At 34.5% G+C, this 27,414-nt stretch overlaps 1 protein-coding gene across 1 annotated transcript in view; it reads right to left on the reverse strand.

Moving 5' to 3' along the window:
• The window catches only part of Usp37 (ubiquitin specific peptidase 37), an 85,850-nt gene that overhangs the window by 23,776 nt on the left and 34,660 nt on the right, over positions 1–27,414 (reverse strand). Inside the window, exons 9-18 of the mRNA XM_048808993.1 lie at positions 20,879–20,933; positions 20,382–20,540; positions 15,064–15,195; positions 14,798–14,921; positions 13,633–13,823; positions 11,830–11,947; positions 10,331–10,410; positions 5,154–5,318; positions 3,510–3,575; positions 519–660 (exon numbers count right to left, since the gene is read on the reverse strand). Coding sequence (XP_048664950.1) covers positions 519–660; positions 3,510–3,575; positions 5,154–5,318; positions 10,331–10,410; positions 11,830–11,947; positions 13,633–13,823; positions 14,798–14,921; positions 15,064–15,195; positions 20,382–20,540; positions 20,879–20,933 — 1,232 coding nt within the window. The remainder of the gene's footprint in view (positions 1–518; positions 661–3,509; positions 3,576–5,153; positions 5,319–10,330; positions 10,411–11,829; positions 11,948–13,632; positions 13,824–14,797; positions 14,922–15,063; positions 15,196–20,381; positions 20,541–20,878; positions 20,934–27,414) is intronic.

Here is a 27,414-nt window from a genome sequence, read left to right on the forward strand (position 1 = left end):
CTTCCTTCCTTCCTTCCTTCCTTCCTTTCTTTCTTTCACTGGGAATTGAACCTAGGGTCGCTTAACTACTGAAACACATCCCCAGCCCTTGTTTTTTTTTAATGCTTTGAGACAGGGTCTCACTAAGTCCTTAGGGCCTCACTAAGTTGCAGAAGCTGGCCCTGAACTTCCAATCCTCTTGCTTCAGATTCCTGAGTAGCTGGAATTATAAGCGTGTGCCACAACACTTGGCACTAAATAAAATACAAAACAACCTAAATAAAATACTAAATAAAATACAAAACAACCCTGTCTCTAAATAAAATACAAAATAGGGCTGGGGATGTGGTCAAGGGTCCCTGAGTTCAATTACTGGTACTCCACCCCCTCCCCACAGAAATTAGTCTGGACAGAGACAGTAAGTTTGAGATCTATTTTGTGTATTTCTTAAGTTTGCTAATGCTACTTATAGAAGGCACTTTTTTCACATTGAGAGCTATACAAATCTTTGTGAGATGTTCTAATGAAAAATTACTTACTTTTTCCAGGTCTTCCTGCTGTGGTTCACTGCCTGACATTTCACAAAGTCTCTGGCTGAGGGCCACACAGCGTTTTAGTTCATCCTCGCTGTCTGAATCAAGGCATAAAGCCAAGGAGTTCTTGGACTTGAAGGTGAATTTCCTGTAATTAAAAAAAAAAAAAAAAAGTCTGACAAACATCTGTTTTTTAAAATTCTTTTTGATGTATAAATTAAAAAAAAAAGGGTTTCCATTATGGAAAATTATTTAAAGGAGAAAAAAAGATACCAAAAGAGGTATAAATTTAAGCATTACCTTTGACCCAATCCTAAAGAGCCATGCTTTGAAAACTGGATAATTCTTGTACTATTATATTCACTAAGACAATCACTTTGTGCCTTGTTTCTGTTTTGATCAACTCCTAATGAAGTTTTATTTTTATAGTTAAGTAGTCTACTGAATTCATGCAGGCATAACAATGAAGAAATGTTTTTGACAACAAAGTGCATGAGGACTAATGTTTTATCTTTTAAATTCTGACCTATGCACTTTTGAAATAACAGTAACATTCCACTTATCCAATTATCTGTAGGTCAGATTTCTGGCAATCTTTACCTTCCAGAACAGAGAAATTCCAAACTAAAAAAAAAAAAAAAATTGCTCTGAGGAAGGTAGTTTGAAAGCCCACACATATACAGGGACCCTTTCTTTTCCATGAAGTGGTTTGTAAAATATTGTAACCAAGTTCATCAAGAAATGAGAGAGAATAACCACAAAAAACCCCCAAAACTATAAAACTATTTAGTGTAAAGGTAAAGGGTCTTATAATAATTAAGAGCCTCTGATGGCAGTATAACATGAAAACACAGTGTAATAACTGACACTCATAATGCTGATTCTAAGTCATTAAGATATATTAAAAATTATCTTCAGTGTATTTAAGAATATAAGTAAAGTGTAACATTTTAGAAAATATTTTATTCAAAAAAAGCTAGGGGCTGGGGATGTGGCTCAAGTGGTAGTGCGCTCGCCTGGCATGCGTGCGGCCCGGGTTCGATCCTCAGCACCACATACAAACAAAGATGTGTCCGCCGAAAAACTAAAAAATAAATATTAAAAAAATTCTCTCTCAAAAAATATTAAAAAAAAAAAAAGCTAAAAATTTTAAAGGTAAATGCTTAAAGCTTCAGTTATATGAAAATTGATTTATGTGGAATACCAATCATTCTTCAATGATACCAGATAAGTAAGGTGTTACTGTATTGTCTTCTAGGTAAGCTGAAAATAAACTAAAGGAAAAAGTGATAAAAGTCAAAAAACTTTCTTTAATGGAGGTTAAGATAAATTCATATGCTATACTAAAGAAATGTAAAATGAACATTTGAAAATGCAATTAATCTAAATGTGAAAACTGTAAATAAACTTACAGAATGATGGCACCAAGAAATAAGAGGCCACAATGGAAACCAGAAGAATTGCATAGCAATGTAGATCAAAGAAAAGAGGCAAGTGGTCAGTGATAAACCCACATGTAGTCTGTCGCTGAGAGCAGCCAGGATATCATTGCACTCTAGCCTGAACACTTGAACATCCTCACACCATGTGTTCAAAAGTGTTTTTCATAGAACATAGAAATAGCCAATTAGCCTAAGGTACAAATAGCCAATCAGCTTCTTAATTTCTCATTTCTGATTTAATGCTCACTAAGGAAACCTGAACTTTTAATTTGTTCATCCAAATAAAACATTTTGCTGAATGAGGATGACACCTGATTACTATTTTACCCAGAGCCAAATGTGATACAGGACATCATGGAGGAACCAATGGTATTCTGATTCGTAACTCAGCCTCTTTTAAGTTTGATCGGCATGACAGGTCTTCAAGGGCCTAAGCATTCTTTGTTGAATCTTTCAAATTTTCATACCAAACAGACCCTGGAGAACAGATGACATGCCAAGGTACAATGATGTCCAACGAAACCATCTGTTTCTTGCAATTATAGTGATTTGGTACATCACTTTTAGTATATAAGGAGTGCATTCCATTAAAAATTACTATATTTACAGAAGGCAGCTTGCCTGTAGCAATGAAAAATATTCATCCTTTAAATGCATCACTTGCTCACTTTCTAAGCAGCCAAGTGGTATGCTCATTTGTATCTTGAGAAACGGGCAAGAGTATTCATATCGGTACCATTTCAGATTTCTAGTCATGTTAGTCATCTGGTTTTAATTGCACTGAAAAATAATTAACGGGAGGAAAAGAAAAGAGCAGTTCCCAAATGTCATTTTATTGTTATATAACACCCCCCAAAGCCCTTAAACAACAAATGTGTCTCTCTTCTAAAAGTACTTTGGGACATCAAATTTTCAGAAAAACAAATTTTAAAGTCAATGCCAACTATGTCAATTGGAATTGTTTAATCAGGAACTGTGGTTCTAGTAAAATCTTAGAGGAGTATAATTTCAATAAAAAGAAAGAAGAAAGCATTTGCTTCCATCCTAGGACAAATTTTTGGCCCTAAACAAAAAACAAAGCATTTGCAGAATAGCTACATTCTAGTGCATGTTTATTCTCCTGTCTCCTTTCAAAATTCTTCCTACTCAGTGTCAAGAACAAGAAGTCCCAGGCTAGCTAGCAACAGGTAAAAGATATTTGTAATCCCGTGCCTATCTTTGAGGAAGTGGGGCCTTAGACCAACAGGCTTTATTTTATCTCTTCAATTCTTAAAATCCTTTACTAACAATTTTTAGAATTTTTAAGATGAAAATATTAAATATTAACAAATGGTAAGTTTTAAAACATTAAGAGAATCATTTAAATTTATTTTAAAGTTAAAAAAAGTCTTTACCCTAAGCTATATGCTAAACCAGATTTAGAAAAATTTTGGAAGTATGGTAATACAGAGCAATTAACATGCAAAAAGAGAAACAATGGGGGGCAATCTCAGATATTAGGATAAGCCAAATCCTTAAAAATACAAATTTTGGGTACACAAGAAATGTAACTCACTTTGAAGTTGTAGAAGGGCTGGTGATGCAGGAATTCACCATTTGAGAGGCTTTCAATGGTCTAGAACTATCAGAAAATTAGAAAATATATAATGTACATAATTATATTATTAAAGATATATATTTAACTTATAAAATGAATTATTCTATACTACAATCTCTTATATATACTCTTGAAAAGCAAACAATTGTAATGCTTTTTTAAAGATTATTAGCAACAGAGGCCAAGAGAATAAATGGAATACCATCTCTAGGCTCCATCTCTCTGATCTAATAATCTAAATAAACAGCTCTGAAATGAAGTCAAACACAATGCATACGAAAGAGGCAGGGAAAATTACCTTGTTTCATTTCTTTACTTTTAAGCAATAAAATAACAATAGCTCTCATTGAGTATTATTAGGAGTCAAGTACAGTACTAAGAACTAAAGGTTTATTACCTCACTTAATGTTCAGAACCACAATATTATTTTGCCTACAGATAAGTGAAGGAAGTTGTCCAAAGCCTGATTTTAGGCCAGTGATCATAAATATCAACATTTATGGCATGATACACTACTACTGCCAGAAAGAATAATAGCTCTACCAGCAGAGGGCAGTTTGCACCAAGTAAATACATCCACTCCAAATTAAAGCCAAAAGAGAAGAAAAACCAAAATTACTAAGACAATCTGGGCACCTGCTTTTATTAGTAGACTCTTGGGGACTTTAGTGTAAACTTGTATTAACTTATGAATCCAAAGGGAAATATATTTTATATAACTGCATCAATTCATATTAACAAATGTTCATTCACTTTCTGAAATGTCTATACCCTAGTCAAGAAACAGCCTTTTCAGTTACAAACGGACCTTAGAAAACCACTTTATCTTCTTGGATCTCCTATGCAAAATTAAGTGTTTGGATAAAATTTCAAAAATCCTTCTCATCTCTAAGTTCTAGACCTTTATGATTCTACCACCTAGAAAAGAACTACAGTATAAGGCTTCAAAGTAAAAAGGTATTCAGAAAAGAACATGACATTCTGAGAAGTCCTAAGGTTTTCCTGGCATTGCTTTAATGAAGCAAAACCTAAAGGTGATTTCTTTTCTGAGAAATTTCTAGGAACCACTGACGTTCTTTACATTGGTGACAATTTACATTTATGAAGGCATCATCTATTTTGGGGGCTCCAGTTTAACACTGAGTACATGGTTTCTCAAATTTGCATGTCCCAAAGAGTAAGATAAAGCATTTATTAAAAATACTGAATCCCAAGCCTAATCTCAGAGTTACTGAAACAGAATATCCAGGAAAAGAACTGAGAAATTAGTATTTTAGTGTTCAGGGACACTTATGACCAGCCAAATTTGATTTAAATTCCCCTATGTATCAAATGGTCTTCAAGTGATTTAGAATAGAAACATTCCCTAAAAAAGTACCCATTATGAAAGGTAACTAATAAACTTGGAATAATTTTGTTTAGGCATTTTCTTCAATTACTTCAATCAGGCAATTAAATGCTAAAATTCCAAAATAAAGCAAAATTAAAATCTCCTCCTTAGTCTGATTTTATGTAGGAGTCATGTGTTCAGTCATTCTTTTGATTAGATACTAAAGTACGTTTCAAAAGAGAAAGTAAAGACGTTGTCCCTGAAGGACTTACATTGCCATATGTGCACTCCAACCAAGAGTAAAAGGTGGTTTTGTATTTTCCGTGCAATGAGATGACAAGGTCAGGTATCTTGGAATGATGACTTGCTGCCCAATCTTGTTGTTAAGTGAGAGAGCCACATTGAAGCTGTATCGTTTCAAATGAAGAATGAGGACCCTAAAAAAACAGGAGATGATGACTCTATTGACTCATATATAATACAGGTAGTATTTATAGCTTAAAAGAGATCACTCTAACCACATTGGACAAACTAAGAATGCATTTGCAGCTGGGAATTAGCTTAGTGGTAAGGCGCTTGCCTTGTGTGCTTATTATTCTCAGCACATTTGGCCCAACTAAATACTTCAAAGAACATTCAGTAAATACCTGCCATGTGTCAGAGTCTGGGCTAGGTACAAATGAAAACAAAACCTGGACATGGTAGATTAAGGAGGTTTGAGTAAAATACATATAATTCTCCTAGAAAAAAATAGCAATAAATAAAACGTTGCTATTGATGTTGGGTTAAATCCCTGCTTATTTCACTAATTTTAAATGGAATAAGTGTTGTATAGCCACGTGGTAAAATAATATCTATTAAACTGAAATGTTACATAGCCCTTACATTTGATAGTACATTAATTATTTCAAGACGACTTTTTATAATAAGTCTCTAATTTCAGAATAATTTTCTCTGAGGAAGCTAAGAGGGAAACAAAATTTTTTCGACCCACCAAAAATTGTACAAAACATCTGCATGCCATATCTAGTCTGTGAGTCTGAAAAGGCTTTTAGCTCTTTAGAAACATTTAGTTCTTTTTGGTTATCATTGCTGTAACCTTTTCCATCTCTCATACATAATGTAATATCTGCCTGATGGATTAGATACATTTCATAGCCCACAAGAACTTTAGAAATTGAATTTCAAAAATCTTATGGGAAAAAAAAACACTTCAGTCCAAGACAAAAAAAAAGTCTGATTTATGGAAAATTGTGTCCTTTCTATTGTTTATAACTCTTCTTCACAGAAGCCATAAATTCAAAAAATTGTAGACTTAAGTTATTGTGTCTTTAAAAAACCATGCTAGGGGGCTGGGGATGTGGTTCAAGCGGTAGCGCGCTCGCCTGGCATGCGTGCAGCCCGGGTTCGATCCTCAGCACCACATACAAACAAAGATGTTGTGTCCGCCGAAAACTAAAAAATAAATATTAAAAATTTCTCTCTTTCTCTCTCTTTAAAAAAAAAAAAAAAAAAACATGCTAAGCTGGGGTTGTGGCTCAGTGGTAGAGTGCTTGCCCGGCATGTGTGAGGGTACTGGGTTTAATCCTCAGTACCATATAAAAGTAAGTAAATAAAATAAAGGTATTGTGTCCACCTACAACTAAAAAATATTTTTAAAAACCATGCTAAATTGATGATCTTCAAATTTACAATGTGAAAGAACACAAGGATATGACTGATGTGAAGAAACCCAAATTAATGTCAAAAATCAAGTATTTTAACTATAATTTCAATAATCCTCACCAAAACAAAAGGCAATATAAAACAGGAAGATGATAGTCAAAATCATCTGCAAAGATGAGACAGACTGAATAAAAATAGAACAAGTCTAATCATTAGAGAATCTTCTATTTCATGTACATTTGGAATTAACCTTTAATACAGGTGTTCTAGTAGGGAAAAAAAAAAAAAAAACAATGAAAAAAATTCTCAATGTTGTCTTTTCCATTTGAAAGACCAAACAGTTTGAGAATGGGAAACTGGGGCTGGGATTATGGCTCAGTGGTAGAGTGCTCACCTAGTGCGTGTGAGGCCCTGGGTTCGATCCTCAGCACCACATAAAAATAAATAAAGGTATTGTGTCCAACTACAAATAAAAAAAATAGATATTTAAAAAAAAAAAAAAAGAGAATGGGAAACTTATGAGGTCAAATAAGTCTTTTAATTGTCTGCTGCTTTCCTGTTAGTGACAGCTGGTAACAATCAATCTTTTGCCTTAAGATTTCTTTCTCCCTCCCTCTTGCTTTAAATACCCCAAATATGAAAAAACAAAGTCTCTTGGATAAAAAATATTGACTATGATCAAAACAATAATACTGCTATGATTTATAAAAGCAATTTCTTTGAAACAACTTATTATTTAGAAAGAAATAGATCAGGAATGTAAAAGAACTAGTCTCTAGGGTCTGAGTTCCAGAAACCCCACACAGAAAATTGAAGCTAATAAAACAAAGTACAGCACTCTGGAGGCAAAGAGCCGCATAAATACTTAATGTTAATAATAACCTTGTTTATGATTGATTCTATTTTTAGAAAGAACTAAAAGCTGTCCTGCAACCACACTAATTTTTTGTAACTAGCTTTGCTTTATGTTTCTTTATATAGTGCTAATACACTGTAAGTTAATTTCATTCCCAAATCAGAAAATCTATTTTATGATTAGAAACTTACTAACTTATTATTATTTAAAAAAAATTTTTTTGATAGTGAGGATTGGACTCAGGGGTGCTTTGCCACTGAGCTACATCCCCATTTTAATTTTTAAAAATTTTGTGGTGCTGGGGATTGAACACAGGGCCTTGTGCATGTGTAGCAAGCACTCTACCAACTGAGCTACATCCCCAACCCATTTAACTTTTTGAGACAGGGCCTCACTAAATTGCTGAGGTTGGCCTTGAACATGTGGTCTCCTGTCTTGGCTTCCCAAATCACTGGGATTTAGATTTCCAAATTACTTGGATTAAAGGCATCAGCCACCATGCCCAACATAATTTGTAAGATGCTCAGAGAAAGTAATGCACAAATTGCACAAAATTACTCTTTCCATTTTATTTTCACACACACATGTGTGTATGTGTCTGCAAGCAGATTTTTACTGACTGTATGGAATAAGAAAGGGAGCCAGTTGTGGTGGGACACGCCTATAAACCCAGTGCCTTGGGAGGCTGCGACGAGTGGAGCACAAGTTCAAAGCCAGCCTCACCAATTAAGCGAGGCCCTAAGCAACTTAGTGAGACCCTGTCAAAAAACAAATGAGTAAAAAGGGCTGGGGGATGTGGTTCAGTGGTTGAGCACCCCTGGATTCAATCCCTGATAGCAAAAAAAAAAAAAAAAAAAAAAGGGAAACTATAGCACAACAAAGAATAACAAATTACTGGTTGAAGAGCTCTAATCTGAAAATTCAAAATAAAAATGCTCCAAAATGTGAAATTTTCATAGCACTGAAATAATCCCACAGTGGAAAATTCCACATCTGCCCTCATTTGACAAGATGCAATCAAAATGTAGGTATTCTAAAAATGTTGTTTAAATTACCTTCATGTATATAATGTGTAAGAAATGTTAGTGAACATCACACTTAGACTTGGGACCTGCCCCCAAGGATCTTATTACATACATGCAAATATTCCAAAATCTGAAACACTTCTGGTCCCAAAATTTTGAATAAGGGATACTCAAGCTGTAACTAAATGTTACATATTATTAATTTTTTTAAACTTTAGATATACATGACATATTTTGACATACACACATGGAGTATAACGTATTCTAATTAGGATCCCATTCTTGTGATTGAATATGATGTGGAGTTACAGTGGTTGTACATTCATACATAAACATAGGAAAGTTATGTACAATTCATTCTACAGTCTTTCCTATTCCTACCCACCCATTCCCCTTTGTCTAATCCAATGAACTTCCATTCTTCCCTCCCCTCCCCTTGTTGTGTGGTAGCATCTGCATATCAGATAGGACATCTGACCTTTGTTTTTTTGGGATTGGATTATTTCACTTAGCAATATAGTCTCCAGTTCCAAACATTTACTAGCAAATAACATAATTTCATTCTTCTTCTTCTTTTTTTAAACATATTTTTTAAGTCATAGTTGGACACAATAGCTTTGTTTTGTTTATTTGTTTTTATGTGGTGCTGAGGATTAAATCCAGTGCCTCGAACATGCCAGGCAAGCACTCTACCAATGAGCCATAATCCCAGCCCAATTTCATTCTTCTTAATGGCTAATTAATATTCCATTCTGTGTGTGTGTGTGTGTGTGTGTGTGTGTATCTATCTCACATTTTCTTTATCCATTCATCTGTTGAAGGGTACCTAGGTTGGTTCCATACATTACCTATTGTGAATGGAGATGCTATGAACATCTATGTGGCTGCATCACCTGAATATGCTATTTTAAGTCCTTTGGGTATATGCCCAAGAGTGGGATAACTGGGTCAAATGGTGGTTCTATTCCAAGTTTTCTTAGGAATCTCCATACTGCTTTCCAGAGTAGTTGCACCAATTTGCAAACCCACCAGCAATGTATGAGTGAAACTTTCCCCCAACATCCTCACCACCAACATTTATGTTACCTGTATTCTTGCTAATTGCCCAATTGTTACATATTATTACTGAATTAAAAACCTATTAGCTAGTCTCCATCATCACTTCTAAGTCTCACCAGCTGCATCCTCTTGCCATCTTCTTGGAACTCTCAAGACCCTTTCTTCTTAACCATTCCAAACCACCCTCCTTTCTTATGCAAGGGTATTCTCGTTTTCTAACCTTCACATCTTAGCTTGCTGACCTCTCACCAATTCATTCCTACATTTCACTTCTATTTGTAAGTACTTGGATGTGGCTTAGTGGCAGAGCGCTTGCCTTGCACATGTGAGGCACTGGGTTTGATCCTTGGCACTAAATAAAAATAAATAAATAAACAAAATAAAGATATGTGTCCATGTATAACCAAAAAATACATATTTTTAAATATTTATTTTTCAGTTTTCGGTGGATACAACATCTTTATTTTATTTTTATGTGGTGCTAAGGATTGAACCCAGCGCCCCGCGCATGCCAGGCGAGCACATTACCTACCGCTTGAGCCACATCCCCAGCACTAAAAAATATTTTTTAAAAATTATGTATTTTTATAAAGCACTTTTTGGGGTGGTGGGTATTGGGGATTGAACTTAGGGGCACTCAACCACTGAGCCACATCCCCAGCCCTATTTTGTATTTGATTTAGAGACATGATCTCACTGAGTTGCTTAGCATCTTGCTTTTGCTGAGGCTGGCTTTGAACTCACAATCCTCCTGCCTCAGCCTCTGGAGCCGCTGGGATTACAGGTGTGCGCCACCGCGCCCAGCTAAAGCACTTACTTTTAAAAGGGTAATTAAAGGGCTTACCTAGGAAGCCTGTTAAACTTATGCCTGACAAGAGCACACTTCCCGCCACACTTTTCACAGGAATACTCAAGTTCTTCTGCCTACAAAAAGATGAGACAAAAATAAAGAAGGATGAAATTGAATCCCATTAGCTCATTCAATGCAAATCATGTTCTTTAGTCTTACTAGTTCAGTTGAAGGACAACTCTGAACCAATTTAAATTTTAAGTCTTGACCCATAAGACGTACCAAATTAAGACTTAATCTTTAAAATATAGTCATCTTATAATATCATGTCCTCTTTCAGAATTCCTAATTCCGTCTTTACCAAGGAAACATCTCAGTTTATGATAGTAAATTGACTCTTAAGTAGCAGATTCTCAAACTTTTCCTCATGGATACACATGAGTCGCTTCCAAGAGTATATCCAGATTTTAACATATGGCTATAGCAGCGTTAAGATCATCTTCAGATTTGGTGGAGTTCATGGTCTGTAAGGTGTAATTCTACCCCTTATAATGGAACTCAATCTTCTGGTGACAGCCCACTAAGAACAACTGCTCTAAATGGAACAAAGTTTGGGGTGGATATCATTACCTAGAGAAAACTGAAACAAGAAATCCTTAAAAAAATGGGGATAAGATACACAGGAAAGTCTTAAGTCTATGATTACAACAGGAACAGTACAGAAAGATTAAACAACAAAAAAGCAGAGCATTGGGGCTGGGGTTGTGGCTCAGCGGTAAAGCTCTGGCCTAATGTGTGAGGCTCTGGGTTTGATCCTCAGCACCACATATAATTAATAAATAAAATAAAATAAAGGTATTGTGTCCAACTATAACTAAAAAATAAATATTAAAAAAAAGAGAATTTATCTTTGGGAGGAGATGAACATTCATGTTAAAAGAATAGTTTTCTTTTTTTAAATCTTACAAAGACAACCCTGCCAATTTGCTGCAACAAAATAAGGACCATATTATATAGATAAAGAGATCTTGGCAAAGTTCTCTAGTTATAATGTCTCTATGTAACAGGTCTGATCAAGCCCCAGAACTTTTCTATCTGTGACAGTGTACCAGTGTATAGTTTACCTACACTTTTGGATAAACATAGTTTTTTTCTTCCTATTCTCATCAGGGTACACATACAAACTAAGGAAATGAAATGAAAAGCAAAAACACTTTTTTTCATTACTCAACTTTTATACAGTATCTTCATATTTAATTCATGTTACCAAATTGTAGCATTTCACTTCAAATGCTTTAATGTTTACAAATAATGAACTGCTTCTAAGGTTGTTTAAAACATTGCTACTGACTTAAATATATAATCTACTTAACCAATTTTCTTCTTCAATGAACTATAGATTTATCTTTATAAAACAAATGTTACATATTCTTCATTTGTTTTTCCTGAAGATAATTTGATAGAAACTCTTGCCTTGAAGAAACCAACTTTAAAAACAATTACCTATGATATATAAAATTTACTTATGTGAAAATACAAAAGATTTTACTTACTCTAAAGAAAAGATCAAGAGAATCTTGAATCGAACGAGGAGGCAGTGGCTTTTTCCTACGAGGGAGGTCGATGGAGAGGTCATTAAACTGTTCTCTTTTGGGAATAGTCTCTCCACATCTGTTAACAATAAAAGGGGACAAATATGTGTATTTAGAGCAATATAAAGATACAAATATACTTGAAACACTCTTCACCCCTGCAAAATAAAACTGACACACTAAGAGCAGGCATAAGTAACAGACAACACTTAGACCTTTTTATGCTTATTTTAACACTTATTAAATTAATACAGAAAACAATCTTAGTTGTAATATTTAAGTACTTTCTTAAAATACTAAACTTTAAACTTTTATGTTTTCAAAAACCCACAAACTTTTTTCTTTTTTGGGGTACTGAGGATTCAATGCAAGGGCACTCAACCACTGAGCCACATCCCCAGCCCTATTTTGTATTTGATTCAGAGACAGGATCTCACTGAATTGCTCAGTACCCTGCCGTTGCTGAGGCTGGCTTTGAACTTGCGATCCTCCTGTCTCAGCTTTCCAAGCCACTAGGATTACAAGTGTGCACCAATGTGCCTGGCTGGATATATTTTTATAAATTAAAAAAAAAAAAAAAAAAAAGAGCTCAGAGATCAAAACACCCTATTTAATTTACTCGAAATTAAACTGATTCTTTTTAGTTTAGCTAACTATTTTTCACTGGTCCTCTTTATCAGCATTTTGATTTGCAGCTCAGTTCCCTATTGCCACAATTGAAGACTGGGGCATAAGAACAGTTTTCATTCAATAAAAATTTGCTGAATGCTTTCCTGACAATAAAAGCTCCCCTCCCCCACCAAAGAAACAATTTATTTAGAATAAAACAAAAGTAGCTCAACTGTGAGCAAGCAGTATAATTGAGCAACAGCTACTTTAAAACTTAGGCAAAAAAGAAAGGGGGAGGGGTGCGGTTTCTTAATTTTCTAGAACTCCTGTGTACACAGCATAAGGCAAAGAGGTCAAGTTTTTCTACTTAAAACACCAGCTTTGGCATCATACTTGCAGATACACATAATGGCACTTGACAGGTAGAGTTCTAAGGTGAAACCTGATTTTGTAAAATTCCATATCCTTTGAGTCGTAAAACTCCTGTCAACCATGAGCTATCACTCCCATGGTGATGCTACTCTATTTCGTTAAAGGAATTTTGCAGGGGCTGGGATGTGGCTCAAGCGGTAGCATGCTCGCCTGGCATGCGTGCGGCCCAGGTTCGATCCTCAGCACCACATACAAACAAAGATGTTGTGTCCGCCGAAAACTAATAAATAAGTATTAAAAAATTAAAAAAAAAAAAAAAAGGAATTTTGCAAAACCTTAAAATTAAGGTTATTAATCTTAACTTTGAGTTAATACATATTATCTGTGTGGAGCCCTTTTAATCTGGGTCTAGAGGGCAGAAACAGAGGAAGATTGAGTGAGATGTGCTCTTGCTGGTTGGGAAGCAAACTGCAATGTTGTAAGCTGTCTGTGGGGGCCACATGCCAAAGACCTGGAAACAGCTAGATGCTTATCTCCCACCTCCTACCAGTTGCCACACTGTGTGCCACTGCCTAGCCTGGAATTCTCTTCAATTCTTACCCCACCAAACATTTTTATAGAAAGATAATGACTTAAGAAAGGTTCTGTATACTCTGTGGGTTTATGCTTTCTTCCTGATGTGGAAAGGAAGATAAGAATTCATAGCATTTGGTACATCAAAAGAAAGTTTTATTATTTGCCATAAAGAATTAAGAGAAAGAAGTCTTCTCAGAAGTTACTTACGCTTTACAAATGATGGAGTGCTGAACCTCAAACTCCAAATTAGTAATAACTGGACAAGTGTATACTCTGGTAGCTGAAATATCTGATGAATTTTCTTCTCCAGGAATAGACTCAGTCTTCCAAGTTTTATTCAATTTTTCCATATCCTCTTTCAGCTGGTCTAAGCACTGACTTAAAAATTCATGAGCATCCTAAGAAGATAATAATAACATTGTAAGAAGATAATAACATCTGTCATCAAATCAAAACTTTTTTTTTTTTATTAATAATAAAAACAGTTTGTCATCCTGGCACAGTGGCACACGGCTGTAATCCCAGCAGTTCGGGAGGCTAAGAGAATCACGAGTTCAAAGCCAGCCTCAGTAACTTAGCAAAGCACCCTGTCTATAAAAGGACTGGCGATGTGGCCCAGTGGTATAGTGCCCGGGGTTCAATCTTCAGTACCAGAAATAAAATAAAATGTCAGTTCAAGATTAAAAACAAAACAAAACAAAAAAAACCGTGAGGCTTGTGGCTCAATGGTAGAACATGCATGAGGCACTGGGTTCAATCCCCGGCACCACATCAAAATAAATAAAATAAAGGTATTTTGTGTCCATCTACAAATTAAAAAAAAAAAAAAGCCAGTTTGCTACCAATGTGATTCATATAAGCACCTGAAAGAGAAGTATGTGAACAAGGTCAGATTTATTCTAATAAGGATTTTAGGGCACATATTGTGTGAAGAAAAACAAATGAAAAGGGCTTGGGGTGTAGATCAGTGGTAGAACACTTGTCTGGCATGCATAAGGCCCTCGGTTTGATCTTAGCACTGCAAACCTCACCTCACCCTAACCCTAACCCAAAACTACAAGTAAAAATAAAAATAATAGATTTTATATTCTTTACTATTCAGTTGCATTAGAATGAATGAATGAATGAATGAATGAATGAATGACTCTCCACTTTGCTAAAATAAGGTTATTTTTCACTGGCACACCACACCTATATATTAAAATACGATAAAACAAGAAGAATCATACAGAACCTTATAACTTCTTAGGTTTTTCAATCCATGATGATCACACTACCCAAATCACATTTTAAAACAAAAATCAGGTTAAATACTAAAATAATTACAATTTCCCATATCTCTGAAATATTTAAAAACCATTTGCTAACTTACATTCTGCATGTAACCAGAGAATCTCTCTGCTGTAGCTGAAATGGCATTTTTAACTTTCTTGAGTAAGTCCTTTTTGGTCTCTGAATTGCAGATATCTTTTTTAACAAGCAAGTGTGCAAAGCGTCTGGTAAAATAAAAGAGACAAGGTTAACATGTCTTACAAAACATTAGATGGTATAATAGCATATAAAATTTTAAGCATTAAAATTCCATTATTCTATAATCAACAAGGTAAGAGGTTACTAAAGAATGTATGTAACAATTACCTGATAAGGGCATTGAGTGGAATTTTCTTCCATGGGATACCTTGTTTAAGCAAGTCATTTGCAAATGATTGAAGTGAAAACAGAGACTGTAAAATAGCATTCATATAGCATGTATTTCCCAAATTGGAGAATCTGAAAGAAAAAAAAAAAATAGTATTTAAGGTACATTCAGTATAGCGTGGGCAGTTCCTAAAGTCTGTGTAGTGCAATAGTACCAAGGGGTTCTCCAGTTAGTCATGCATCAGAATCACTAAAGGGCTTATTAAAAACTACACATTATTGGATGGCACCCCAGAGACTCTAATTCAGTAGGTCTCGACAGAAAGGGTGCAAAAATATGCATTTCTAACAAGTTACTAGATGATGCTGACACTACCAATATGGAGAAAACCACTTTGAGAACCACTGCATTATAATATCATGATAATTTAGTTTCATCTAATTGAAAATTAGATACTTGCCATTAGGCTAAATTATTACCTTTCTCTCACCTCAATTTATACCTTTTTTTTTTTTTTGTATTTAAGGGTATCAGCCCTTTATATATAATATTTATAGCAAGTATTTATTCTCAATTTATCATTTGCCTTTGTTTTTGGCCATGAAAAAAATCTAATTTTTATATAATCAAATTAATCAGTCTTTTACTGAATCTTGATCCTGAATCAAATCTACAAAGCCTTTCCCCTACATTAAGATAACATAAAAATTTGCCAAAAATTTCTCCAAGTACTTGAAGAGTTTAATTTTTTATGCTTAGAACTGTTTCATTTGGAATTTATTCACCAGAAAGATGTAACTGTGCCAGGAGTGGTGGCGCATGCCTGTAATCCTAGCAGCTCAGGAGGCTGAGGAAGGAGGATCAAGAGTTCAAAGCCAGCCTCAGCAAAAGAGAGGCACTAAGCAACTCAGTGAGACCCTGTCTCTAAATCAAATACAAAATAGGGCTGGTGATGTAGCTCAGGAGTCAAGTGCCCCTGAGTTCAATCCCCAGTACCTAAAAAAAAGATGTATCTGTATATTTTTCAAAATGACTGCATATTTATTCTAATGTTTTAATAAAGTCCATTGTTCCTATAATCAGGACTATCTATTCTATTCGATAGCCCATCTACTTACTCATTAGTACAAAGTTGTTTTAATTATAATGAATTGATACTATCTTAAAATATCTGGTAGGACTATTCTTCTTCCTATTTCTATTCAGCATTTTCCTACTATTTTTCTGTATTTATTTTTCCATATGAATTTTTTTCACAGAAACATATCAATTACTACAGCTTCATAAAAAAGCTGACCGCATTTTTACTGGGATCACATTAAATTTACTGTAGCGATAACTATGTACCTTGATATGCTAAGATGTCCTAACCATGAATAATTGATATTTTCTATGGATTTCAATTTACTGTTGTGTCTTTTGGGAGTACTTTGTAATTTTCCCCAATTTGAAAAATTCTTAAGTTTATTCCCAAGTATTTTTCTTTTTTGGTGCTACTGTAAATTGGATTTTCTCTTTCTACATCTTCACACTGGTTATTTGTATTGGCATGCCTGCTAATTTTCAGTCCTGCTTATCTGGCTAAATACTTTAATTGTTTAAGCTACTTTAACATCGACTCACTATGGTTTCTAGGTATTTCATTTACAATTATTATGCTTCTACTTTTTTCCATATCTAATTACATTGACTAATACCTCCAACACAACATTAAACAGAAGTAAAAATAGTAAGTATCCTTGTTATGGGTTAGCATCCACAATTCAAGGCTGGGGGTATAGTTCAGTTGGTAGAGTTGCCTTGCATCCAAAGGACTTGCATTAGGACTTCTTGCAGCAATATTTATGAGTGATATTTATACTTTTTTTGTGCTTCTTGAATAGGTTTGGTTATACCTGTTTCATGAAAAGTAAGCACCGGAATCTTTTCCTCGATTTCTAAGCTCTGAAATAATTTGTGTAGCACTAGGATTCTGTGATTTCTAAACATGTCACAGAAATTTCCTGTGAATCACTTCAACCTGGTGCTTTTTATGTGAGGAAGCTCCTTGATAAGTTTCATTTCTTTCCATATAAACTGTTTTAAGTTTTCTATCTTGAAGGATCAATTTGGTAAAATACATTTCATTTAAGTTTTAAAATCCTTTTATTTTTAATTTTTAGATATACATGACAATAGGGTGTATTTTGACATATTATACATAAATGAGGGTGTAACTCATTACGATGCTGATTCCATTCTTGTGGTTGAACATGATGTGGAGTTACACTGGTCATGTACTCACATATGAACATAATAGGAAAGTTATGTCCGATTCATTCTACTGTCTTTTCTATTCCCACCCCACCCCCTTCCCTTCACTCCTCTTTTGTTTAATCCAACGAACTTCTATTACTTCCCCTCCCAACCCTCCCTTGTTATGGGTTAGCATCCAAATATCAGACAGAACATTCAACCTTTGATTTTTGGGGGACTGGCTTATTTCACTTAGCAGGATATTCTCCAGTTCCATCCATTTACTTGAAATTCTTTTTTTAAAATATTTTTTTTTAGCTTAGATAGACACAATATCTTTATTTTTGTTTATTTGTTTTTATGTGGTGCTGAGGATCAAACCCAATGCCTCACACAGGCGAGGCAAGCCCTCTACCACTGAGCTATAACCCAGGACCACTTGAAATTCTTTTTGCCAAGTACAAAATAGTCTCAAATGATTCTTTAAATTTCTTCTTTATCAACAATTATTTCCCCCTGTCATTTCTTATCTTGCTTCCCTTCTTCCTATATTGTCTAAAAATCCAGTGACTTATCTATTTCATCATTTTTTTAAGTAACTAGCACAGATGCGCCTTAAGAATGGCTTATTATATCCCATATAAAACCATTATAAGTTGTAAATATTTATAAGTTGAAAATGCACTAAATACATGTAACCTACCAAAAATCACAGCTGAGCAACAAACAGCTATACAGTGTCAGCTGTTTACCCTCAGACTGCACGCCTGACTGGGAGCTGTGGTTTGTTGCCATTGCTGTTGCCCAGTATCACAGGAGTGAGTATAGTGTCACATATTGCTAGCCTGGGAAAAGATCAAAATTTAAAATTTGAAGTATAGTTTCTTCCAAATATGTATCACTTTTGTACCATTTTAAAGTAAAAAAATACTAAATTGAACCAATGTAAGTTGGGGACTATGGACTCTGATTTGTTAATATGACTCACTGCTTTTCAGTTCACCATTTCATGCAACTCTCTTCATTTTTATTACTTCCTTCTTTGTGTTTTGTTTTGGTTTGTTATTTTTTCAGTTGGAACTCAGAATTGATTTATTTTCAATCTTTTATTTGCATTGATATATACAGATGGTCTTTGGTTTAAGACTGTATACTTATGTATTCCCACCACTAATTTTTCTCTGATGATTACACTTTATTTCCAATTTTATTCATTTTCAGAATATCTGCAATTTGTTTGTTTGACCCAAGAGTCTCTTAATATGATTTTTTGAGTTTCTAGGTAGAAGGTACCTTTTTGATATTTAGTTTTGTGCTTGATTTTTTCTTTTTTCTTTTTTGGTACTGGGGATTGACCATAGGAGTGCTTAACCACTGAGCTGCATCCCTAGCCCTTTTTAAAATTTTATTTAGAGACCGGGTTTTGCTGACTTGCTTAGGGCCTTGCTGAGTTGCTGAGGTTGGCTTTGAACTCAAGATCCTTCTGCCTCAGCCTCTCAAGCTGCTGTGATTACAGGTGTGCACTACCATACCCAGCTTCTAAGAATGTTCTTAAACAACTACCAACATTGAAATCTAAATTTAGTATGTGGGTAGTTAATATTTAATTTTCCCTTTCTGAGAATGATTTCTTCAGGTTTCATAAGTCTTCCCCTCGTATATGTTTTTTTCATGTAAATACTTCAGTCTCTTGTCTCTTTCAATATTTACAAGCTTAGACAGCAGAAACAGGAACACTACACAGGAATTTTGCTTGCATATCTACTTAGAAGGTAATTTAAAGATCTACTGTCTCCTGGTAATGCCAAAGCATGTATCATGTGTGCTCCTCTTTGCACTCCTCATTGATTTCATGGCTTTCTTTAAAACAAACAAACAAACAAACAAAAACAGATTTTGTAAGGAACTCTAAAATTAGGTAGCCTCCTTTATCCTGAAGACCTGGAAGTTTTCTACTCATATTTTTTTAAAAAAGGAATCCCTCGTCCTGAACACTGTTTTTGGTACCGGAAATTGAACCCAGGGGCACCCTACCACTAAGCTACATCCTCAGCCCTTTTTATTTTGAGATAGGGTTGGTTTTGCTAAGTTGAAGATACCCGTCAATGCTCAACTTAGCAAAGCCTTAAGCAAATTATAAAGACACTGTATTTAATAAAAAATTTTAAAGGGCTGGGGACGTAGTTTAGTGATAAAGCACCCCGAGGTTCAATCCCCAATAAAAAATAAATGAATAAATAAAACAGCTTTCCTTAGTCTTAACAATTTCAACAATTTATCCTATAAAAGTTTCATGAAGTACTATAAAACATATGTGTGTATGTGTGTGTATACACACACATACACACATATAAACGTTCATTCTATCTTGGATTATATTTGGAAAACAGAGAAACTTAAAATGCATACTAACATAGTTTAAAGTTCTGTATTAATACATAAGGATTATTATGCAGTGAAAAATTAGAGAACAAACAATATAGCACAATGCTTAAGAATTCAACTGGAGTCCAGCTGCCTGGATTTAACACTGCTGTCCTATTGACTACATCACTTTAAACAAGTTAATTAACTTTCTTAAACCTTAGCTACTTAATGTATAAAAGCAGAATTTTAATATATCTATCTGACATAGCCGTTGAAAGGGTTTAAAGAAAAAAGGACTAAACCCTTAGCATACAAAATCTGGCACATAATAAACACTTTAGGTGTGACAGCTACTATCATTATTTCAGTTATATTATGATCTCATTTTTTATGTCTAACAAAAATATAATCATAAAGGTGCTGAAGAGAATACATTAAAATCGACATTGAAAGTATATCAGTACTAAGAGGCAGTGTATGAGCTTGGAGAATCTTTGTTTTTGCCTTTAAAAAGTAAATTATATATACTTCAAAAAATCATCTGGAGATCAGATAATGGACTCAACATTTCTTATGGATGTGTGAAATCTTTCATAAGTGATCTAATTTGTAAATATTTTAGAGCTATAATTAATGTGACTCCTTTCATTATTTTTTTATAACAGCACAATTCAATTGAATTATTTTATAAAACAGAAAGTGAAAAATTACCCACCCCTGCAGTTGTTGCTGTTGGTGAGAGGAAAGGGGCATTCTTGGTTTGTTCCAGCCAGTGTAATCCTGGTTACACCTCAGTTTTTTAACAGAAAGAGGAGTTGGCTGAGGAAGAAATCCCAAACTTCTTTTGGCAGAGGGAGTCTGGCTTGAAACAGTCCTATTTTAAAAAAAAAAGTAAATAAGGAAGAAGCAAAATAAAAATTTGAAAGTTACTACCATACTCCAGTAGATTCAAAGAAGTCACTATCTAGGGGAAGAAATCTTAAACTTAGGGTAATAATGGTAAAATGGTAATTAAAGTCACTTGGAGGGGAAACTCATAAATATGAATTAGAGAGAGAGCTAAAGAGGTTTATAATACTATATATATTTAACCCATAAGCAAAATAATCCAAGTTAATGGCTTGAGGAAAACTATATAATTACACTAAAACTATATAATTATACTTTATTATTCACTTTTATCCATTTTAGAGATATCACACATTAGTTTACCTAGTCTTGGACAGATTTAGGGAGTCAACTTCTTCCACAATTACAAATAGCAACACTGAAACAGACAAATTAAGGGTCCTTCTATAAGAACAACTTCCCGATAGCATCCTGTATTTCCTCATACTGAGAGTAAAGGCTGAAGAGTTGCCTCTCCTGGTTCTGAAGGATGACATGGAAGCTAAGAATAGGAACTGCCCTCTGCTGTGGCCTGTCTAGCACAGGATAATTAAATCCGCACATGCCTTTTGTCCCACTTTGCTGCCTCTTATAAAAGCTTTCCTGGCTCTTGAATTTTCCAAAGACGGAAATTTAAAACAAAAAAGTTTCTATCTTCCTTCAAAGCTGACTTTGAATAAAATCTATTTTCCTGCCAATCTGACTCTGGGTTTGTGGAGCAACAAATGGTAAAGCCCAGTTTCTTGCCCCTGTAAGGTATAGTTCTGCCTGGTACCAACACAACAAACATTTCCTACTCAATTTCCTTAAGAAAAACTTCTAGTTTATATGTTTATAAGTGGAAATATTCAAGGTATTTTTAATTGTCTTAGATACAGTGTTTTCCAAAAAGCCAAAAGCAATTTATATTTCTACCAAAATGAACTGTTATTTTCTCACTTCTCCATTGCTTATTATTAGTTTTAATTTTAAACAGAATAGTGATACTTGAACTTGATGTTATTTATTTTGCACTTCCCTGACTACCACTAACAATGAACATATTTTTATATTTTTTTTTCTTTGAAATGCTTTTCTATATACTTTGTTTTACACTGGGTTCTTAATGATTTGTAGTTCTTTACATATTCTGTACAATAATCCTTTGTCTATCATATATCTAAGTTTAAAAGTTTTTGGTAGTGAAATTTATTTTTTCTTTCATGGCTTTGATTTGTGTGTGTTTTAAAAGAAATCATCCTGTGCCATAAGCTCACAGAAATATTTATCAGTATTTTCTCTAAAAGTTTTAAATTTGGTTTTCCTCTCTTTAAGTCTTTAATTCACATTTACCTGTCATGTTGTGAGAAAAGAATACAAATTACTTTATTTTCCTTTCATGGTACTGGGGACTAATAAGAGTCTCTCAGGTGGTAGGCAAGTACTCTACCACTGAGCCACATCCCCAGCCCTTTCCATTTTAAAAAATCTTGACACAGGGATTTTGCTCAATTGCAGAAGCTGACCTCGAACTTGCCATAATCCTGCCTCAGCTTCATAACTAGCTGGGATTTCAGGTGAGCATCAACACACCTAGCTTCATGATTTACCTTCCTATAAGGAAAACCAGTTGCTCCAAATTAATTATTGTCTGGCTAGGCCATGCATTAGGCACTATTTTTTGTTGTTGTTGTTTTTGTTTTGGTGCGGGGGAACCCAGGATTGAATTCAGGGGCACTTGACCCACTAAGCCACATCTCCAGCCCCATTTTGTATTTTATTTAGAGACAGAGTCTCACTGAATTGCTTAGCATCTTGCTTTTGCTGAGGATGGCTTTGAACTCTCAATCCTCCTGTCTCAGCCTCCCAAACCGCTCGGATTACAGGCATGTGCCACCGCATCCGGCTGCTTATTTTTGTTTCTATACTTAATGTCTTTTTCTTTTTTTTTCAATTAAGTTATTATTTTTTATATACTTTTTTTTTAGTTATAGTTGGACACAATATCTTTATTTTATTTATTTATTTTATGTGGTAATGAGAATCAAACCCAGGATCTCCCACATGCCAGGCGAGTGCTCTACAGCTGAGCCACAATCCCAGGCCCTTAATGTCTTTTTTTCTTCCAGTATCTTTACAATGATTTCCTTTATCACAGGTTTTAAGCACTAATTATACTGTACTTGATATAGCTTTCAGTATGCTTTATGAGGTTTCTTCCACCTGTGGTTTTATATTATTCAGTAAACTTTAAAATCTTTTAGATTATTTTCTTGAAATACTTGTTTTCTCACTTTTTCTCTCCTCCTTGGGGACTCTAATTTAAGAGATATATTTGGGGGGCTGTGGTTATGGCCAAGTGGTAGAGCGCTTTCCTAGCATGCAGAAGGCACTGGGTTCCATCCTCAGCACCACATAAGTGTAAAACAAAGATATTGTGTCCACCTAAAGCTAAAAAATAATTTGGCCACCTGAAGCTGCTCCTCAGCTCACTGTAGCTCTGTTAATATTTTAGTCTTTTTTTTCCCTCTTTGTTTCACAGTAGATAGTTTCTATTATTGTTGTTTAAATTCATTAATCTTTTCTTTTGCACTATCTAATCTGCTGTTAATCTGGTGTATTTTTCAAATTGCATTGTAGGTTTTTTGTTTTTTTTTAAGAGAGAGAGAATCTTTTTCGTAGATGGACACAACACAATGCCTTTATTTTTATGTGGTGCTGAGAATCGACCCTGGGTCATGCCCGTTATAGGCGAGCACTCTACCGCTGAGCCACAATCCCAGCCCCATTATAGGGTTTTTGTTTTTTTTTTAAAATATTTATTCAAATTTGTTATACATGACAGCAGAATACATTTCAATTCATAGTACATACACAGCACAATTTTTCATGTCTCTGGTTGTACAAAGTAGAGTCACACCATTCAAGTGCATTATAGTTTTGATATCTAAAATTTTAAGGTTTAAAAAAGATATCTTCTGCCAGCCACAGTGTTGCATGCCCATAATTCTAGCAGCTCAGAGGCTGAGGCCAGAGGATTGTGAGTTCAAAGGGAGCCTCAGCAACTTAGCAAGGCCCTAAGCAACTCAGCAAGACCCTGTCTCTAAATAAAATATAAAAAAAGGGGGCTGGGGTTGTGGCTCAGTGGTACATTGCTTGCCTAGCACATGTGAGGCACTGGGTTCAATTCTCAGCACCACATAAAAATAAATAAAATAAAGTTATTGTGTCCATTAAAATTATATATATGTGTGTGTGTGTGTGTGTGTGTGTGTGTGTGTGTGTGTGTATATGTATATATATATATAAAAGGGCTGGTGATGTAGTTCTGTGGTTAAACACTCCTGAGTTCAAACCTCAGTACAAAAAAAAAAAAAGGTATCTTCTGTCTATTTGATGTTTGTTCTTCTATTTTCAACATACAGAATATAAATATCTGTTTACTAATTCTATCATCTATGTCATTTCTGAGTCAGTATTATTGAATCTCCTCCTTAGAGTATATATTTTCCTGCTTGTTTGAATGTCTACTAATGTTTTCTTGGATGGCAGGTAGATGTGAATTTTACATTTTTAGGTGATGGATATTTCATATTTCTACAAACATTCTTTAACTCTGTTCTGGGATATGGTTAACTTTCTGGGAACAGTCTTTCAGGGTCCTGCTTTTAAGGTTTAGTTTGTGGGACCAGAACAGAAATTGGTCTAGTGATAGTTTTCCTCACTAACAAGTCAAGACCTTTCTTAGTTTTCAAACTGCTGCTACTAGGAACAGAAATTATGCCTAGCTTATTGTGAACATCAAGTATTATTTCCTTACATCTTAGGCGAGTACTCTACCACTAAGCCACAATCCCAGCCCCTCTCATCTTTTTTTTTTTTTTTTTATACCTTTATTTATTTATTGTTTATGTGGTGCTGAAGATTGAACCCAGGGCCTTGCATGTGCTGGGCGAATGCTCTACCACTGAGCCACAACCCCAGCCCCCTTCCTTACATCTTTTTTGAGTGGTTCTTTCCCTAACCTTGGATATTCTCAGCCCCAAACAAGGTACAAACATTATTCAACTAAATACTCAAGGAAGATCCTCTACAGATCTCTGCAATTCTTTCTTTGTGAAGCTCTGTCCCCTCTGGTACTCTGCTGTGTAAATTCTAATCAGCTGGCCTCCCTGGACTCCCAGGTTCATTTCCTCAATGTAGGAAGAGCACAGGGCTCTGCCTGTTTCCCTCACCCAGTGCTATGAGTTGGGAACCTCTAGGAAGTAAGCTGGGGCAGTCATAAGATTCATTTCATTTGTTTTGCATCTCTCAGGGGATCATGGTCCATTCTTTGATAACCAATGTCTCAAGTTCTTAGCTGTTTCAGGAGAGAAGATAAAAGCAGTCCCTAGTACTTCACCTTGGAGAGAAGAAACAATCTTTAACTTTTTTTTTTTAATATTTATTTTTTAGTTGTAGTTGGACACAATACCTTTATTTTGTTTACTTATTTTTATGTGGTGTTAAGGATCAAACCCAGGGCCTCGCACATGTTAGGCGAGTGCTCTACCACTGAGTCACAACCCCAGCCCACAATCTTTTTTTAATGTGTCTATTTAACTTAACTGCAGCTGCTTCATAAATAAGGAACTTTAAATGTTTTAATATCTCTGTACCCTTCCTCCCTCTTGTATTTCTTCTCATTGTCCAATATTTTATTCATTCTTTACTTTTAATCCTACCAATTCCCATTTCACAAAAACTATCAAAATGTATTTATATACATAGAATAACCTCAAAAAGATATTGTTAACAGTGGTTGCTTCTGGAAAGAAATAATGAAAACTAGGAGATAGGAAAGAAATATTTTTTTACTGTATATACCCTATGTCTTTTGAACTTTATACCACATGCACTTATTAGACAAACATGCTAAAAATAGTTAGCTTTTTAAAATATGCTTTTTAAACTTCCTGGCTCACTTATTTTTTCTACTCCTTTGTTTAGTTTCCTTGTTTTTGCATATCTAAAAACAACATTCTTTTGTCTATGTTCTTCAATTGTAATTGAACTTGGTATAGAATTTTTATGCTATAAATCTGTTACCATCTGTCTTCTATTCCTATGGTTGCTTATGTCAATCTGACTTTCTCTTCTATAAAGGTCATTATTTTCTTTTAAATTTTTATTTAGCCACCATCTTCTATAATGATTTTTTAAAAGAATATTTGTTATTTGGCATTTGTGGAGGTTTTTCAATGTGAGGACTTTCATTATTTTTATCCATTATTTCTCTATTTCTTGCCTTTATTCTCCTTCATCTTTTTTTCCTGTAATACTCAGAAGATATGGAGGATAGATCAAGAAGCCCAACTTAATTATCTTATTAATTTTATTTATACAGATCACTTCCTCACTCTACTGCATTCCATGATCTTCTTTTTACCAAATGCTTGGTAACTGCCTCTGCCTTGTCTTCTACTGAACACAGGACTTTATGTTTTGGATTCTTAATTCTTGCCCCCATATAGGTAACACTGAAGCAGATGCCATTTGTTGTAAGTCCCATTTTTGAATCTTTTGTTTCCTATTCAGAGAGCATCAGTAAGCAGCAAATTAAAAGTCCAACAACAGGTAGTTATACAGAAATGTTTTGCTCTCATTTATTAGCTCAGAGAGTTGTTCTAGATACCCAGCTTCATATCTTCTAAGTGGAGTCACAATTCCCAGCCTCATTTTGGTTTTGAAGCCCAGTTCTCAATACTTGACTTGTGCCTTATGACTTCAGTTTTTGCTCATTATTGGTTTTCACACCAATCTGGAAATTTTCACATGATATTTGAGGGTAGCTTTGCACTAACATGATTTTTCTCCCAAATGTTCCTATCTAGAACGAATATGCTCATTCTTTTATTTTAATAAATTTGTGTATTTAATAAACCATTTGCAAACCAAATTTAGGCATTTTTTAAAAAATCATTTGCTTCAAAATTCTTCTAATGAGACGAAATAACTCAAGATTTTAAGTATAAATAACTTATTACTACTGTAGTCATAAAGCACTTGAGAGGTACCACACAAGGTTGAATATACATAAATATATAGTATCTAGTTGTTTACTTCATCTTAATCATTTTTACAAATAAGATGTCTTTATCACTTTGAATTAACCTCCAATAAAAAGACAAAATATGACAGGTCATCATACAGAATATACATTACACACCATATATATTATACATGCATATATATTATATACCTTCACTTTTTACATTTTAAACCATCACCCCTCTGTACCACATTCTACAATCATGCCTTCTCAACAAGTGCTTAGCAGTTGTCTTATATGTATCCAATAAACCTAAAAAATATATATAGAATCAACAATTAAATTTCAGACTAGCTTTTTCCAATAAAAGATACTCATGTGAAATTTTTGTTAAAAAAAAAAAAACTTAATTTTTAGAAAGCAGCTTAACAAATACACTGGAAACAAAGGCATCATTAAAAAGGCCTCAGGAGAAATCTTATTAGGCTCATTACTTGGGAGGATGGAAAATACAGTGGTCTAGAATCTGATAATGTCACCAATCACAATCTGTGGCCTCAGTGTAAGTTTTCTGAGATCTAAGATTATTCACTTGTTGAAAAAATTTTTGAAAAGAGATCAAGTTAGAGCTGAGCATAGTGGCACATCCCTATAATTTCAGCAACTTGGGAGGCTGAGACAGGAAGATCACAAATTTAAGGAAACTTGGAGCCACTGATTTAGCAAGACCCTATCTCAAAATGAAAAATAAAAATAAAAAGGGCTGGGACTGGAGAGTAGCTCAGTGTTAGAGTGCCCCTGTGCTAAATCCCCAGTACCACAAAAAAAAAAAAAAAAAAAAAAAAAAAAA

This window comes from Marmota marmota, unplaced genomic scaffold (genome assembly GCF_001458135.2).
Source record: "Marmota marmota marmota unplaced genomic scaffold, marMar, whole genome shotgun sequence".
NCBI lineage: Eukaryota > Metazoa > Chordata > Mammalia > Rodentia > Sciuridae > Marmota > Marmota marmota.